Source organism: Lactuca sativa, chromosome 4 (assembly GCF_002870075.4).
Source record: "Lactuca sativa cultivar Salinas chromosome 4, Lsat_Salinas_v11, whole genome shotgun sequence".
NCBI lineage: Eukaryota > Viridiplantae > Streptophyta > Magnoliopsida > Asterales > Asteraceae > Lactuca > Lactuca sativa.
Window position 1 is genome coordinate 57,342,875 of NC_056626.2, and position 16,123 is coordinate 57,358,997.

At 34.2% G+C, this 16,123-nt stretch overlaps 1 protein-coding gene across 4 annotated transcripts; it reads left to right on the forward strand.

Annotated features, from left to right (window-relative positions):
• Nucleotides 1-2,849: 2,849 nt before the first annotated feature.
• Nucleotides 2,850-6,579, forward strand: LOC111878570 (putative recombination initiation defects 3). Of its 4 annotated transcripts, none has more exons than XM_023875089.2 (12): nt 2,850-3,060; nt 3,989-4,172; nt 4,279-4,426; nt 4,500-4,634; nt 4,743-4,837; nt 4,923-5,117; nt 5,205-5,270; nt 5,354-5,397; nt 5,513-5,663; nt 5,936-6,020; nt 6,109-6,232; nt 6,318-6,579. In XM_023875089.2, the coding sequence occupies exons 1-11, from the start codon at nt 3,002-3,004 to the stop codon at nt 6,213-6,215; spliced, it is 1,269 nt and encodes a 422-aa protein (XP_023730857.1). In that variant the 5' UTR covers nt 2,850-3,001; the 3' UTR covers nt 6,216-6,232; nt 6,318-6,579. The 4 variants fall into 4 exon arrangements, with proteins under 4 accessions (XP_023730857.1, XP_023730858.1, XP_052626224.1 ...); XM_023875090.2 differs by having other exon boundaries at nt 2,856-3,060; nt 6,115-6,232; XM_052770264.1 differs by having other exon boundaries at nt 2,856-3,060; nt 3,992-4,172.
• The last annotated feature ends 9,544 nt before the right edge of the window (nt 6,580-16,123 follow it).

The following is a 16,123-nucleotide window of genomic DNA, read 5'->3' on the forward strand; positions in this document are numbered from 1 at the left end:
ATGCAACCCAAATGGACCATGCCGGGTCGGGTCAAGTCTTACCAATTATAGTTATGGACTTAGACATTAATCCAACAAATATGCACACATCAAAAGAATGAGAAAGCTTTGAGATTGATACCTTCAAAAGATGTACCACCCACAGGGAAGCTCAGATATAAGGCTTAGACTCAAACTCTGTTCTCTTCAAGGCTCTTTCTTCACTCAAAGAATCCCATAAGAACACTTAGAAGCGTACAAATGGCCACTCAAGCTAAGAGAACGCAAATTTGGGTTTTGAGAGGGTTGAAGACTGGAAATGGTGGCTAGAAATGAGGCCATCATGTTCCTTAAATAAGGACTCACCCCACAATTAGGGTTTTCATTCTAAGCCTAGTACGCCCATCGTACCCTCTGTTACGCCCAGATGCACGTCGGATGAAGAAGTTATGAATTTTTAACGGATTTCCTGTCCCGGTCTGTTAAAAATAATAATATTAAAATAAAAGTCAAAATTAGACGACGAAGTCTAAACGAAAGTTGTAGAGCGTAATTTTACCTATGCGTGCATATAAAGAACGTCGAAAACGGAGCCCGTATGCGTAAGTTATGGATTTTAGAAGATTAGGGCTCATTTTCCGAGGAATCTCGCATGGATAAGCCTTATCCGGAAGAGCCACGTCACCTCGCATGAACAGTAGCCGCGTGTCATGCACCTGTCGCCTTCTGATTCGTCCGAGCAGTGGCCCAATCCCCGTCCGACGTGCTGCTGTCTCTGTGTCCTTCCGAGCCTTGCTGGCCCCTCGCATGCGAAGCCACCCGGAGCCTCTCGCTGCTGCCACGCGCCTCGCTCCTGCTGCTGCCACCGAGCTGCTTCGCTGCTGACTCACTTCCTTCTCGGCCAACCTTCGGACCCTATAAATGGGAGGCTGCGAGACTTCCCGGGTAGAATCCGAAATTTGCCACTTTTCACCCATTTTTCATCCTTTTTATTAATTTGACTTCCCCCGAAGCCCCGATATCATTTCTAAAGCCTAAAATACGTTCCGAAGTTCCCGAAGACCCGAAAAAATTTATCTTTTCAGTTTTGAAGTCCGACCTTTCGCAGAGCCCGGTTTCTCAATAAAACTCTCGGTTTTATTAGAAACGATCGTTTTTGGAAACGAATTGCTGCCCGATTTTCATCAAAACATGTGAGTGTGTAGTTACTTTCAATTTACACATAGATATGAAGTATTTACCTTAAAATACGTGTTATGTGTAAATATGTTAATTGTTTATTTGAGGTGATTGTTGAATTGATGTTTTATACAAGTTTTAAACTAGATATGTATTTTATCTACAAATATGTTGGGTAGAACATGGATAGACAAAATAGTCGGTGGGTGTTAAAATGATGAGAGGCCTCGGTGTCGGTGTTGTTGTTGTTGTTATTGGTGAAATCGTCTAACGGAGTATAGATGACGACCACGGACCTTTCTAGACAGTCCAGTGGTACACTAGCAGGTTCGCAACTTGTAGGTGTTGATGAACTAAATGTCCATTGGTGTACTCCAATCCCCCACATGGTTGCCTTTAGGACATTTATTGCTAAGGAACCCCCTTAGCAGTAGTGTCCATCCCGATGATGATCCTTAGGATAGGTCCCTTATGATAGGTGTTTAGGGACGTAATGTGAGGATAACGGGAACGGGTAATCGGGTTATTGTTGGTTGATGAAATTAATAAACTATTTATTGTGAGTTGAAAACCCTATGTGCTCACCAGGCTCCCAAGCCTGACCCACTTAGTTTTATGTATTACAGGTAGTGGCGCTCGAGCATAGTTGTGATGTATTGAGATGAGGGATTACGGATATAGGCTTGTAGATATGAAATAATGTAGTAAGGCTTATATTGTATTGTTTATACTTATGTACTGTATCGAACATGACATCCCGAGTCTTTTAATGAAATACATTTCTAAGGAAATGCTTTTGATAAATCTTTGTCGTATTATTGTTTTAGGACAAACTCCGCAACTCTTTTATTAAAAGGTTACTCTGATTTTGAAATAAAGTATAAACAAAACCGGTCTTTTCTAGTCGTGAATTTGGAGATGTCACACGGATGGATCGAGAATCTAGATTGATGAGCCTCCTTCATCAAAATACGTCGAGCTCCGCCTGTATAAGGCACCCAAATCCACCCATGGAAAATCATAAGCCCCCGACTGTCCGTCCCAAACTCAAAAATCTACCCGATCACCCGCTCTCTCTTACGGTTCTTTGGTCTCACTGCGACAATATTAAGGGGTGGTTGGATGTAGTAAAGAGTGTGATGATATTTTCACCGGATGAGAAAAGAAAGATTATGCATCGTATAATGTTTTTAAAAAAATAAAATAAGAAAATGATGTTTTTTTTATAAATTGTGTTGATCAGAAAAGATGATCGACAAATTGATGATAACCGAAAAAGATTAAAGTAATTATATATATATATATATATATATATATATATATATATATATATATATATATATATATATATATATATATATATATATATATATATATATATATATATATCTTAGTTTAACATAATTTAAAGGTAAATATATAAAATGACTGAATATATATTAAACAATAAATATAAATATAATTGTATTTTTTAAACATGTAGACTGGTTAGCCTACAACCAATAATTAAAATACTAATTGTTGAATAATAAATATAAATTTTACAGTAAATCTATAATCTATAATAATAATAATAATAATAATAATAATAATAATAATAATAATAATAATAATAAAACTTGTTACCGCACAAATGATTTACGAACACAAATATAACCCCACTTATCAAAAGTCACACCAGTAACTTTGGAGGTTTACGCATATCTGTGAAATAAGAAAGGGGTGTTGGACCGTTGGTAAATCAAAACCTCATCGATAACTTTTCTTCGAATTCAGAACGAACATCGATCAACGGGACATCTGGTTAGTAAAACCTTGCATTGATTGATTTGAAATCAAGACGATGAAGATAAATAAGGCCTGTGATCTCAGCTCAATTTCTGTTCTTCCTCCTCACTCAAGGTTCATTTCCGTATTTACAACTGAAAATGTCCGTTATTCTGCATGCATCTTATCTAATTAGTGTCGTATATTCTTCAGTGAGCTAAATTTGTGTGCGTTTTAGTTACGAACTGATAATCAAACGAATATTATGTTTTCGTCTATGTGTAGCAAAATTGTGCGCTTTCTGCGATGAATTAAATTTGAAATGCATCATGCTTAATCTGTACCTTTTGCGAAGAATTGGAACTTATATTTATATATTTCATCTACAGAGTGTGTGCGAATGGTATAATACTGATTTTATGTGCTAAGTTGCATGTTTTGTAATGATCTGGATTTTGATACGTCTATCATTGTTCTGTGATATTTGACTTCATATCTGTTCTTAAAAGCCGATTTTGTGTTTTTGGTCAAATAATGATTTTAGATGTACATAACTGATCTCCGCTGTATCTATGATTGAAACTAAACGATCCTGTGATGGAATTGTGCTTGTTTCGTTGATCAACTGATTATGTTGGCTTGTTAGGTTGAAATAGGTACTATTTTTAGTTAAAATTTTCTGTGTCAATTGTGATAGATGGATATTGACTTTCAGAATGCTCAAATGTGTGTCTTAGTGAAGAACTGAACTTAAATGTAGTGTGAAATGTTGAAGATCTTTGTTCTAACTTCTTGTCATCCAACACACATTATCTTTGACTTGTATGTGATTGTTGCTGTTTATAAGTGAGATGCCTGTGTGTGTTTTAGCTGCATCTGTTCATATCTCTTAAAAGAACTGATATTTAAGTGCATGCAATTGAGTATCCGTCTGTGGCATTGAGAAGAATTTTCTTTTATGGTTGTGTGAGGTGTAAGAACTGAGAATTGGAATCTTCATGACTTTTTTTTTTCTTGTCTGCTTACTTTTTTGTGTTTAATTTGGTGTTGTTATGAAATTTAGAAGGCGATCAAGTGTATCATGTAGCCAGCCAGAGATGTCCACAACTTTTAGGCAAAGCCAAGCATCATCATCACAAAAGCAGCGGTCACAGCAATCGTTTTCTCAGGGAATTTCATCTCAACCTAATGCCATTTTCTCTCAATTCTCACAGAATTCTCAAGATGAGACATTAACAAATGACCAGGTTTAACCGAAAGCTTTTTTGGATCATATATTCATGTTCTTAAAGTATCCCCTAACATACTTTCACATGTTTTGTTTTATGAATGTTACCTTATTTTGCTTTGTAGTTGGTTTTTTCTCAAGAAAGAGAGAATTCTGTGAAAAGATTTTCATGCCTACCCCCAGTCAACCACACACGAGAAGAAAGTCAAATGCCATTATCAAGATCCTCCACAGGTCTAATCCGTAAATGGGGTTCTATTTCAGAGCAAAGAGGTAAGTTTTCTTGAAGTGTACACTTTGCTTTGAGCTTTTATGGTTTTCTTGATGTTTTGAAATGAATGAACAGGTCAGATGAGTGATGAGCTTGAACACAGGATAGGAACAATAGAAAGTTCACTAAACAGGTTTGGGTTGATGCTGGAATCTCTTCAGACAGATGTAATGCATGTCAATAAAGGATCAAAAGAATTAACCATGGATAGTAAGTACATCTATCTCATAAAAAGAAAGAAAAAAAAATTCAAAATTCTTGTACTATGATCGTAACTGATATTTTGACATTTATCTCCTTATTTTTGTTTACATTCAGTGGATAGCATACGCCAGAAATTGATTGCACACGACAACTCCTTGCAGACAATTGAAAACTCTCTACAGATGATTGTCAACTCCCTTCAGATAATTGTGAGAATACCTTATATTCTCCCATAATTTTGTTAACATCTATATTGAGTCATATTTTCTAACTCAGTTGAATTACCATAACCAGAGCAAAGAGCAAGAAGATGTAAAATCTAGTCTTCATGGAGAACTGAAGTCACTTTCTGTTAAGCTCAATCAAGATAAATGTCACCAGAACTCACAAGAGATTTCAGTCTTGCTCTCTGGTTTAGAAGAAAAGATTGGAGTGTTCATACTGAACTTACATAATAACCTCTCAAAATCCTTCACTAATGAAATTCAGGTATGCATTTTTTATTAAGAGGCAAAGAAGTCCACATATTTTCAGATGTGCAATAATTTTATGAATGATGTCTGTTTACTTATACAGGCAGTGGCATGCAAGCTTAAAGCACTAGACCAAAAGAATCCAACACCTGCCCTTCTCCCACCAAAGGTATTATAGTGTATAACATATAGCTGTTAGCGTTATAGAGGGCAATATAGTCTTTTTTTTAAACATTTGATGTCCAAATGCAGGCTGTCAGTTTTTGTGCCAATCCTCAAGGAATAGCCCCAAAGAAGTATGTCTATTTCTAGTGTATCAATATTCTGCTTATCTTAGTAATACTGCAAAATTTGTATAATCATGGAATGAAGTAACAATTTTTTATTTTATTATTTTATTATTTTTTACAGTCCAGCAGTGCCTTTAAAGGTCCAAATGGGGACTCGGATTCCCAAGGTAGAAATGGGCACCTGGAACTCGGTAAAACGTGAAAAGGCTGCTCTCACAGATAGAGATTACAGCAAGGGGCATAAACACAGCAGAGTATCTCAGACTCAACTGGTATTTTCTGTTTCTTTTTGCTGAAAAAATGAAATGCTACCACACATATGCTATATATTAATGTGAATATGTATATTTATGCATGTACTACAGACTTAGATACATATGTGTATTTGTCCATATTAGATAAACATACATACATACACAAACACACATCTGTATATAAACGTGTGACTAAAGTAACTGACTACTACTTCAATAACAGACAATAATTAACATTAACTCAAAGATAAATCAGCTTACTCAACAATGGTTTAATAATATTGATGTAGGAAAGAGAATGGAGTGTTGTGATTGAATCTGATGAAGATAGTGATGGAGGTTTCACATTCTTGTCCAAGGAAAAGGAAACAACAGGTGTTAATTATTTCTAGGTCATTGTATTTGATTTAATTAATAAAAGGATTATTTAGAATCATGAGTCATGAGTTTAATTTTTGATAAGATGTAGGAAGCTATTTGATGGAAAAAGCAAAGGAAGAAACTCAACGTATTCTAAGGAAAGCAAGGAGAAGAAAGAGAAAACAATGCAATACAATTATCATTAACTGAGCATGAACATGAACATGGTCAGTTTAATTAATTAATTAAGTCATAATCATATAATATAAGTTGCCTGTTTTTTATTAGAAGAGATGGTTTTATTTGTTGCAGGTATAAATAAATGGGATTGATATTGATAATAAGTACAGGTACAGATACGTGGGTTAAGGTTAAACTCATGCAAGTATGATATTGAATATTAATATGGTATAGTATAGTTATAGTATACAGTTTACATCATGCAAGTTTTGTTTATGTTAAAACTTAAAATTGTTTTTGTAAGTAAAGTTTTGTAATAAGCAAATTAATAGCCTAATTCTGTAACTTCCAGTTCCAGTATATAAATATAAATAGTGTGATTTTATTCCCTTAACAGGCCGCATTGGGTACACCAACCCTAATGCCTACAATCTACATCATGTACATCTGTTGGTGTTGGGTATGAATATGATTGGGGCTTTTAACGTGATGTCTCTTCGGGTCTCTATTGGTATCCTCATAATTGATATTTTTTAGGTGCCCCACCCCACATGAGCGTCTTGTTCCCAAATTATGGTCCATATGCTATTGGATATTTAGTTTGGTTGTCAATTAATGTCATATGAATAGTATAGGTCCCTTCTGCCTCAACTTTTTGTAATTGGTAATCATCATTCATCACCCATCACATACAAGAAGACAAATAGTCGTACGTCCCGTGAATGTGGTTTTTACGGACTTGTCATATATAGTATATATTGGATGGAAGTTAAATTTAAGAAATTTACATTCTATTCAACAGTATTAGAGATTTATCATTGGACCAATCTTTACGCTTTAGTATAGTATCCTTAACAATTAATATGCAATTGGAGAATCTTTACTATATATGGTGCTTATCTGTTAGTTTCGCAGATTGTTAACAAAATTATGTAATCTTATGCAATAATGGAACGAGTGACAAAAAAAAAAATTACTTTTTAGAATTTTGAGCAGGGTAAGGAGAGAGAAAACTATAAATGTGTTCTCGAGTTATATCTTTCAAGAAAAACCAAAAAAAATGTGTTCACAATTTGTTTTTCCAGGAATCAGAATATAAGTTTTGGATAAGTTTCTTTTTAAAGTTCTCCTTCCAAATGCGGGAATATTTGGAGAAAAAGTGAAGTAAAGGTCTCCTAACTTTTTTTTAATCGCCAAAATAAATAAATACTCGATTTAATCATAAAGGATATGGTATATTTGTAAATGCGGGAATATTTGGAGAAAGTGAAGTAAAGGTCTCCTAACTTTTTTTTTAATCGCCAAAAAAAAATAATAAATAAATAAATACTCGATTTAATCTTAACATGTTTTACACAGGATATGGTATATGTGTAAACTCGTTGTGTTTTTTCTTTTGTTTTTTTTCACCAACATGGAAAACAAAACGTATGTTTGTTTTTTCTCTAACTTAAAAACATATAAAGAAATTATTACCCTTCTTTTTCTATCATTTTCTGTCACTTTATTTCTTTCCAGACTCGATTGTGACGACTCTAACCTTTGTGCCATCGTCAACCTTCTTATATATATGACGATAAATGAATGGGACAAAACTGAAAAAGACTATATCAAGATGGTTAATCCGTAAAATCTACAAAATAAAAATATCATAATACCTGAAAAAGATGTTTTTACTACACATTTAATTTACGAAGATTGATCACGTGGTTTATATCATCTACATTAAACTTTATTTAAATTAACCAAAACTATGAAACCAATTCTAGGAGGGAATGCAGTTTTGAATTAAGATGGTTGACTTATTGGATCTTTATCATGACCTAAAATCATTATTCTATTGTTTCAAATTAGTTAACTTTTCTCCAAACACTTTACATCATTATGTATGCACTTAATTATTAAATAAATATATTAGTTAGATCTTCTTGTATTTTTAAGTGCTGAAGCTTTGCACAAACATTTAATGCATGTAACATGAAAAAACACGTTTATCTTGAATAATGAACTAATATGGCACAAAATGGGTGAGAAGGCCGCGTTAAAAGTTGGTCAAAACGGGTATCCAATTTTTTTTAGTATGGACCAAACATGTCAAAGTAGGGTTGGGTTGGATTCATTAACATTTTTTTTGTACAATTTGAATCTTATATATTGGATATTATTTATAAAAGTTATTATAAATATAACGGTTTAAAGGCAAGTAATTGAATAAATATAATTTAAAAGAATATAATAAAATATAAAATTTTCATCTTGAACAACATTACTTGAATTGCCTCACATAATTTTCAACCTTCAATAACCTATCATTAAAAAAGTTGTAATTAAATACAAATAATTTAATTGTATATATAAATTTTCTTTTAATCAAACAAATAAATTTGACGTATATAAATTTTAATTACTTGGGGTAGCCTGATGTTAAAAAATATATATATAATTAAATTTAGATCAGCTTTTTTTTGTACAAATAAATATATTTGAAATTAAATTAAAATAACTTAATAGTATATATACACAAAGTGTATTTGTTACTACAAAATTAAAATATTACCATGATGATAATAACTTTTTTAAACTCATAGTTTTATAATTAAATATATTTAACAATAAAAAAAATTGTAATTTTAATACATGTTAAAATGTTAAAACATTTATAACGGTTTTGTATTTACATTTTTATAGAACTAAAAATATCTACAGTTTATAAGTTTTTGAATCATTCATACATCTAATTATGTTATATCAAACAAAAAAAATTATTTGTAATTAATAAACTAAATGATAGGATGTTAAAAACACTCATGAAAATACTAAAATGTATTTCATGTTAATTTTATAAACAAAATGAAAAATGTATGCATGTCTGATGCAATTTACCACAAGCTAAAAGATTTATAATGTTATAATCTTTTATCCGACAAAAAGAACTATTTTAACTTTGTATAATTTTTTGAAGAAATCTGAATACTGGAAATTCAATTTGCAAAACTATAAAACCTAATAAATAACTTATTAACTTGATATTAACAGTTTCAAGGTACATTTAAAAACTAAAATAAAATATAAAATCTGAAATGGACAAATTGTACTCTATAATAATGTATTTGATAGTAAAAGATTCAAAATACATTTAAAAAATAACATAAAATATAGAATCTAAAATCTTATTCTATAAGAATGTGTCATGGATATAATAGAGTTGCGGTTAAACAAATAAAGACCATATTTCTAAAAGATTCCAATTACCGGAAAAAAAATATTATTGGTTTTACAAAACCATATTTAGTATCTATATTTATACTACATAATAAATAAAAATGATTATATACGAAATGACATTTTTAAAGTATAAATTTATCTTTTGTCATTCATTCTAATGATAGTGATTCATTCTAATAATGTCTTATGACATTATTAAAATTAATTTTCGCTATCATTTGGTATTTCTCCATGCGAACATACTTTCTTTACTAAAACTGCTCTCAAAACAACCATTGCGGTCGTTGCGCAGTGGACATGGGGCCTTATGGTCTTCCGCCTACCTTATAATATAAATTGGGTGTCTTCATCCTAGAAGCTACTACTTCCGTCTCTCTAGGCTTCGTTATCGCTCATGACTTGTATATGGATCTCTCTATGTAGTGGTCGGCCTTCTAGAAGCTTCGCCATAAGCAACTAGTCACTTCCCGAATGCCCATTTCCTTGCTGCCAAACCACTAGGAGAGTCAGCAAGCTAGCTTGCTAGCATTCTAGAAACGGTAGCTTCTGTGCGCTTCCTGCCTACTGAAATAGATATGAATGATCATGACAGCTTTGAAAATCATATTCATTCTAATTAGATATGTCACTGAAAAAAAGTAATTATGTTCCCTTTCTTTTTAGCAAAATATAAATATCTTTTCCATTTGAACTTCAAAACCGATTAAACCAACAAAACGATAAATTGGTATGGTTATTAACATATGACATCTGTATCCCATTAAATCCCCAAACAACCTTTTCCATTTGAATCTTAAAAGTGAGATATTTGGTTCATTATCTATAATTTATAGAATATTACTCCCTTATTTATAGCCTGATTTTAATCCAAACAATTTTGATATCTTTTTTTTAAACGTGATATATATATATATATATATATATATATATATATATATATATATACCCTTGGGAACAATATTCTTATTTTTTTTTTTTTCGATTTTTTTAGTTTCTTTCATAATCATTTCCCAATCTCATTTATCCATGTTCTTGGTTCGAGAGAGTGCTTTTCATGTGGTGCCATCAGCAGAACTACCAACTACGTGTTCTTTTTTTGATCTTCTTCTATTTTCTACTCACCGATTACGCTTCTTTGTCGTCATTTTCCTTCGGTTTTCGTCAATGTTCTTCACTTTTCTCCAAGTACTTTGTATTTTTTTTAATCTTTCCCTTTCTTCTTTCTATTTTCCTTATAAACGTTGTCTTTGCATTCTCAGTTTGCTTTGGTTGTTTGTGTTTTCGTTTGTTGTTGTTAATTGGAGTTTTTATTTTCGATTATGCCTCAACGCCCTAAACGGAAGCTCCCTCAGTGTTTCATCTTCGTCTGCATCTTCTAATGGTTTCGTTCAAAAGTCTCATCGTCGACAGCAATTTGATGCTTGTTCTGCATCTTTTCTATGATTGTGGAGATTGTATATGTGTGTGCGAGTTTTGTGGGGCAATTTTTTGGTTTGTTGAGAGAAATCTTACTCATTCTACTGCTAATCGCCCGACATACACCCAATGTTGTAAGTCTAGTTCGGTTATTATTCCTTACCCTCTTCCCGCACCTCCTGAAATTCGCAATATGTATATGAATGTTCGTTTTATGGCTGATATTAGAGCATATACCACCATTTTATAATATATCCCATATAAATTAACAAAATATTTCTATTTGAATTTTGAAAAGTAGTATTTTTGTTGAATTCCATAAATGAAATACCACAATGCAAGAAATTTGTTTATATTTGTAAGGTGTAAATCAGGAAATTATCTCTTAATTTAAAATTTTGAATTAATTTAACTGATAGTTGATGAGTCGAAAACCTCCAAGATGATAGCTTAGGATCCCTTTTTTTGACGATAATGGTATCATTATTCAAAAACAACTTATATATACGATTACATGGAATGATGTAATGCTCGTGATTTTGGGTTCAGGCATATGATTACCAGTAGTCTTATTCTTCATATTCTCGAATTCATTTGTTCCATATTCTTTCCTTATTTTGATCTTCTTATATGTTATTAATTGTTATCTTCTTTACTCTGTTTTCATCTTCTTCTCAAATGTCTTGCATTTACATTGTTCTTAGGTTAAGCTTAAATGATGTAACAGATAAATAAAATATGTAAATCGGTTAAAACAGTAATAGTTACATTTCCTCTTAGTTTATTTGCACGGACAATTCCTATCATTTAAAAAAATATGTTATCGAAAAGTATAATTCTATAACACGGAAATGTTTCTTATTAAAATCTAATTTCCACCTAATAAATATTAAATTAATGATTGATTATAATAATTTACTTTCAAATATAACTAGTATGATTTTTTAGCATAAAATAGCAACAAACTTTCATAGTTAACGTCACTTATAACACGAATAACAACAAACTTTCATGCCAAGGAATATCAACCAAATTTCAGATGCTTTTTTCCTCTTTTTATGTACAATCCTAGAAAGGTTGGTTTTCTAAAGAAAATGTTGAATTTTTTAAAAAGAAATAGCAATGTACTTTGCAAGTACATTGTTATTTCTAAAATATCAATTTTATATTAACAAGGCATATTTGAATATAGGAAAAGATTTAATTTTAATAAATAGAAACCAATAATTAATTTTTTTAACCGAGCATCGTGTAACACTCGGTTTTTCAGGTATGAGTTATGTGCTTTGCAACTTTATGATTTTGGGGTTTTCCTGTCACCACAACATGGTAGGGCTTGTACCACGACGTAGTGGTCATTTAATTACCACGACGTGGTAAGAACCTCGCCTCTAAGTGCTGGTGGTTGGGGATTAAAACCCTAGATCTCGGGTATTGAGCCCTTTTTAAGCGATGTGATGGCGATGGTTTCGTCCAGCCTCAACCTCCATCATATTTGTAACATCCCGACTTCCAGGTATGAGATTTATTTTTTAAAAGGCAAATTCCCCTTGGAACTCGTCGAGTTGATGGCATTAACTCGACGTGTTGAAGACTTTTGCACTGCGTATATTTTTGGGCCAACTCGACGAGTTGGTAAGGGAAAACTCGACGAGTTGGTGCCTGATTAAGAAACCCTAATTTTTAGGGTGTTACACCCTATTTAAAGGCCGTACACCCTTTAGGTGGCCTCCTTACCCATCTCCCATGTCCAGAAACCCTAGTCTCGTGCATCCTCTCCCATTTTTTAGTGTGTGTGAGCTTGAAGAGTGTTTTCTTGGTGTTCTTTTGAAGAGCTTGAAGTTGATGGTGCCTAGCTTGAAGGGGAAAGCTATAGATCCAGAATCTCCTCGAGTTTAGCTACTCTTTTGAGGTAAAAAGTCAAGAAGTTGCTCATCTATTTCTTAGATCTCTTCCTTGGAAGTTTATTTTCATTTTTGGCTCATTTTGGGATCGTTCATGGGGTTGAGCATTCCTTGAAGTTATCACTTGATCAGATCTAGACATTTTGTGGCCTCTTTGGGCTTAAAGTTTCAAGCTTTATCAAGTTCTAGGGCCCCTTCATGCTTTAGGTCCCTTATTAAGCCTTCTTTGAGTTTTAAAGCCTCTTGGCGACATGCATGGACGTAAAGTTAGCAACTTTACTGTAACGACCCAAAAATTGAGGGTAAAATTTTTATTTTTAATATAGTAAAAACATAGATATCATTTATTCCAAACATCCAAAATATCGTTAATTAAAACATTTATCATATTTCATCCCAAAATCATTCAATGTGGAAAACATGGGTGTGTGCAATGTGATCAATCCGAGCCCTTCCTTTCCAAATCGATGATACTTGAAACCAATAAACAAAACTATAAGCACAAAGCTTAGTGAGTCCCCCAGATCATACCCCACACACAATCCACATAATACATATCATATTAGCTATAAAAGCTAACATATATTACATAAGACATATCAATCACATAAGTCATGCATATAATCATATAAGGAAGCCATGGAAACCCTCCAAGGTCTTACTCCGGGTGCCATAGGAACCCCCTCATGGTCTTAGCCCACTGTCATGGGAACCCTCACATGGTCTTTATCAGCTACCGATCAACCATACATTAAAACATATAAGTTAAACATGCAAACATATAAGGATGCCCTGGAAACCCTCCAGGATCTTACACCGAGTGCCTCGGGAACCCCCCGAGGTCTTAGCCTAAGGATGCCCTGGAAACCCTCCAAGGTCTTACACCAAATGTCATGGGACCCCCCTTAGCCTAGAATGTCATGGGAACCCCCACATGTTTTGATATCCAACTGCCTTGGAACCCCCCCCCCCCCCTCTGGGGTCTTCTATGCAAGCAGCATAGAGTCAACTAGCACACCGCATATCATAGAAATATCTAGCATACCACATATCACATAATAGCTAGCATAACACATATCATAAAATGGCTAGTGTACCACATATCATAAAATTGGTCAGCCTTGGTGCCTTAGACCCATTAGTATGGTGAGTCCTCACCTCGAATGCAGAAGCTTTCTGATTGACATCCTTAGCTGCTACTCCACCGACTTCCTGAGCTATCAAAACCAATCAATATACCCAACTAGCAATTAGCTTCCATACTGTAATCCTTAATCCATACATGAGGTAAAATGACCATTCTACCCCTAGGCTAATATGGTACAAGAATGAGGCCCAATATGAGGTAGATGTTGGATCTACTGTTCCTATCCTATTTCCTTCTTCTTAAAGCTCTAAACTTCTTCACAAATACCCTAAAATTGCTCACAAAATCTCTTTCTCTCACTTAAAAGGGTGCAACGTCGATCTAGGGTTTTCTCTGGCTGAAAGAGTGATAATGGAGGCTACAAGAGGCAGCTTATGTTCTTTAAATATGGTGAAAACCCTAAAAATTAGGGTCTCTATACATCTCCTATTCTTCGAGTCGGCCCTTCCGACTCGTCGAGTAGGTCTCGATCCCGTGTCCACCAAAATGTCTCTACTCGACGAGTTGGACTCCCAACTCGCCGAATCCATGCACAAAACCCTAAAACTTAAATGAATTAAATAATACCTGGAACATGTGTTACATTTACGTGGTTTTCCAACTCTTGGGTATCAGATCTACATTCTTAAGTGTTAGAATGGATGAAAAAGTACTGAATGAGTTAAGCTGGGAAAACTCGACGAGTTGTCCTGGCAACTCAGAGAGTTGGCTTAGGATTTCCCACTTCTCTGGATACTGTAGGGACTCGACGAGTTGGGTCAACATGGACTGTTGACCTTGACTATTGACTTTGACTTTGACCAAGTTTGACTTTGAGGGCATTTTGGGTGTTTCGGGGTTTTGATAGAAACAGTTACATGGTGGCTGTAGGCATTTGAGTACGTAGCTGAGTTTTGGAGTTGGATTTTACCAGTTCAACACTACTCGTGAGGTGAGTGTTCCTCACTGTACTTGTTGGGTCGAAGGCACCAAGGCCGGCCCTTTGGATCATTATCCTGGTTATCATATAATTAAGTACTGTAATAGGTTAAATATGAATCCTGGTAGATAGGATGGTGATATGCTTATTGATCTATATAATTTGTGCTTGCCTGTTGATTGATTATGTGTTTATGAGTTATGTATATGTCGACATGTGTGTGTGTGTGTGGTAGGTTGAGGCGGTCCTGCTTTGTGTTGAAACCCAACAGACCCAGGGCGTGTCGGATATACTAAAGGCCCAGCGAGGCCGTCCAGTCATGTTGAAGGCCCGACGAGCAGTCCGGATAGGCTGTAGGCCCTACGAGGTGGTCCAATCATGTCGAAGGCTCGGGAGCAGTCTAGATAGGCTGAAGGTTGTGCGAGGCTGTCCAGTCAGGCTGAAGGCTCATTTTTTCATGATGTTGTCTGTTATGTTTATGTGGTGGTATTTTGGGGAAGACTCACTAAGCTCTGGGCTTACAATTTTTGATTATGTTTCAAGTACATCAGATGATCGCGGGAAGGCGAAGACTTGATCGTGCACCTCCTCGTATATTGTTTTATGATTTCTGGGAAAACTCTAATGTGGAACTTATTTTGAAAACAATGTGTAATAAATGATGGTTTTTGGATTTATTTAAAAGTTTAAAAAATTTCAAAATTTTATGGATGTTACAAGTTGGTATCAAAGCCTTGGTTTGAGTGAAAAGGAGGAACACTCGTTTGAATCCAGTCTCAAACTAAGGAAAAGATTTTCAAAATGGTTTTCAAAATACTAAAGGAGGATGCGGTGTGTACCATCAGTTGGAGCCAGTAGGTAGACCGTAAAATACCATGCTATAATTTGATATTGTGATATATTAGAAAAACATGCTAGTGATAGGCTAGGGATCTTAAGGAATTGCATGATAGAATTGTTTGATTATATGATGCATGATAGCCTAGGGCCTTTATTTTATGAAATTGACATCATTACTGTAGTTGCTTAGTGTATGCATCATGATTATATATAACTAAGATCTTATAGCCTGAGAATGTTTGGTTTGGCCTTATTTCATGTTCTTGTTTGATGAAGGGCTTAGGGAAGGATCAGATATTCAAATGTCTATAGGGTCCAGTATGGCTAGCATAAACGAGTGTTACAAGGTTGGTGGACCTTTCATGGATGAGTCGTGAGGGGTCAGTCGGCCAGTAGTAAGATGTTTATCTTTTCCTCTAGGATTGAGGACTGCGCGTTCGTCTATGCTTATGAGTATTGTTAGGGTGTTGTGATGATCCTTGAGACA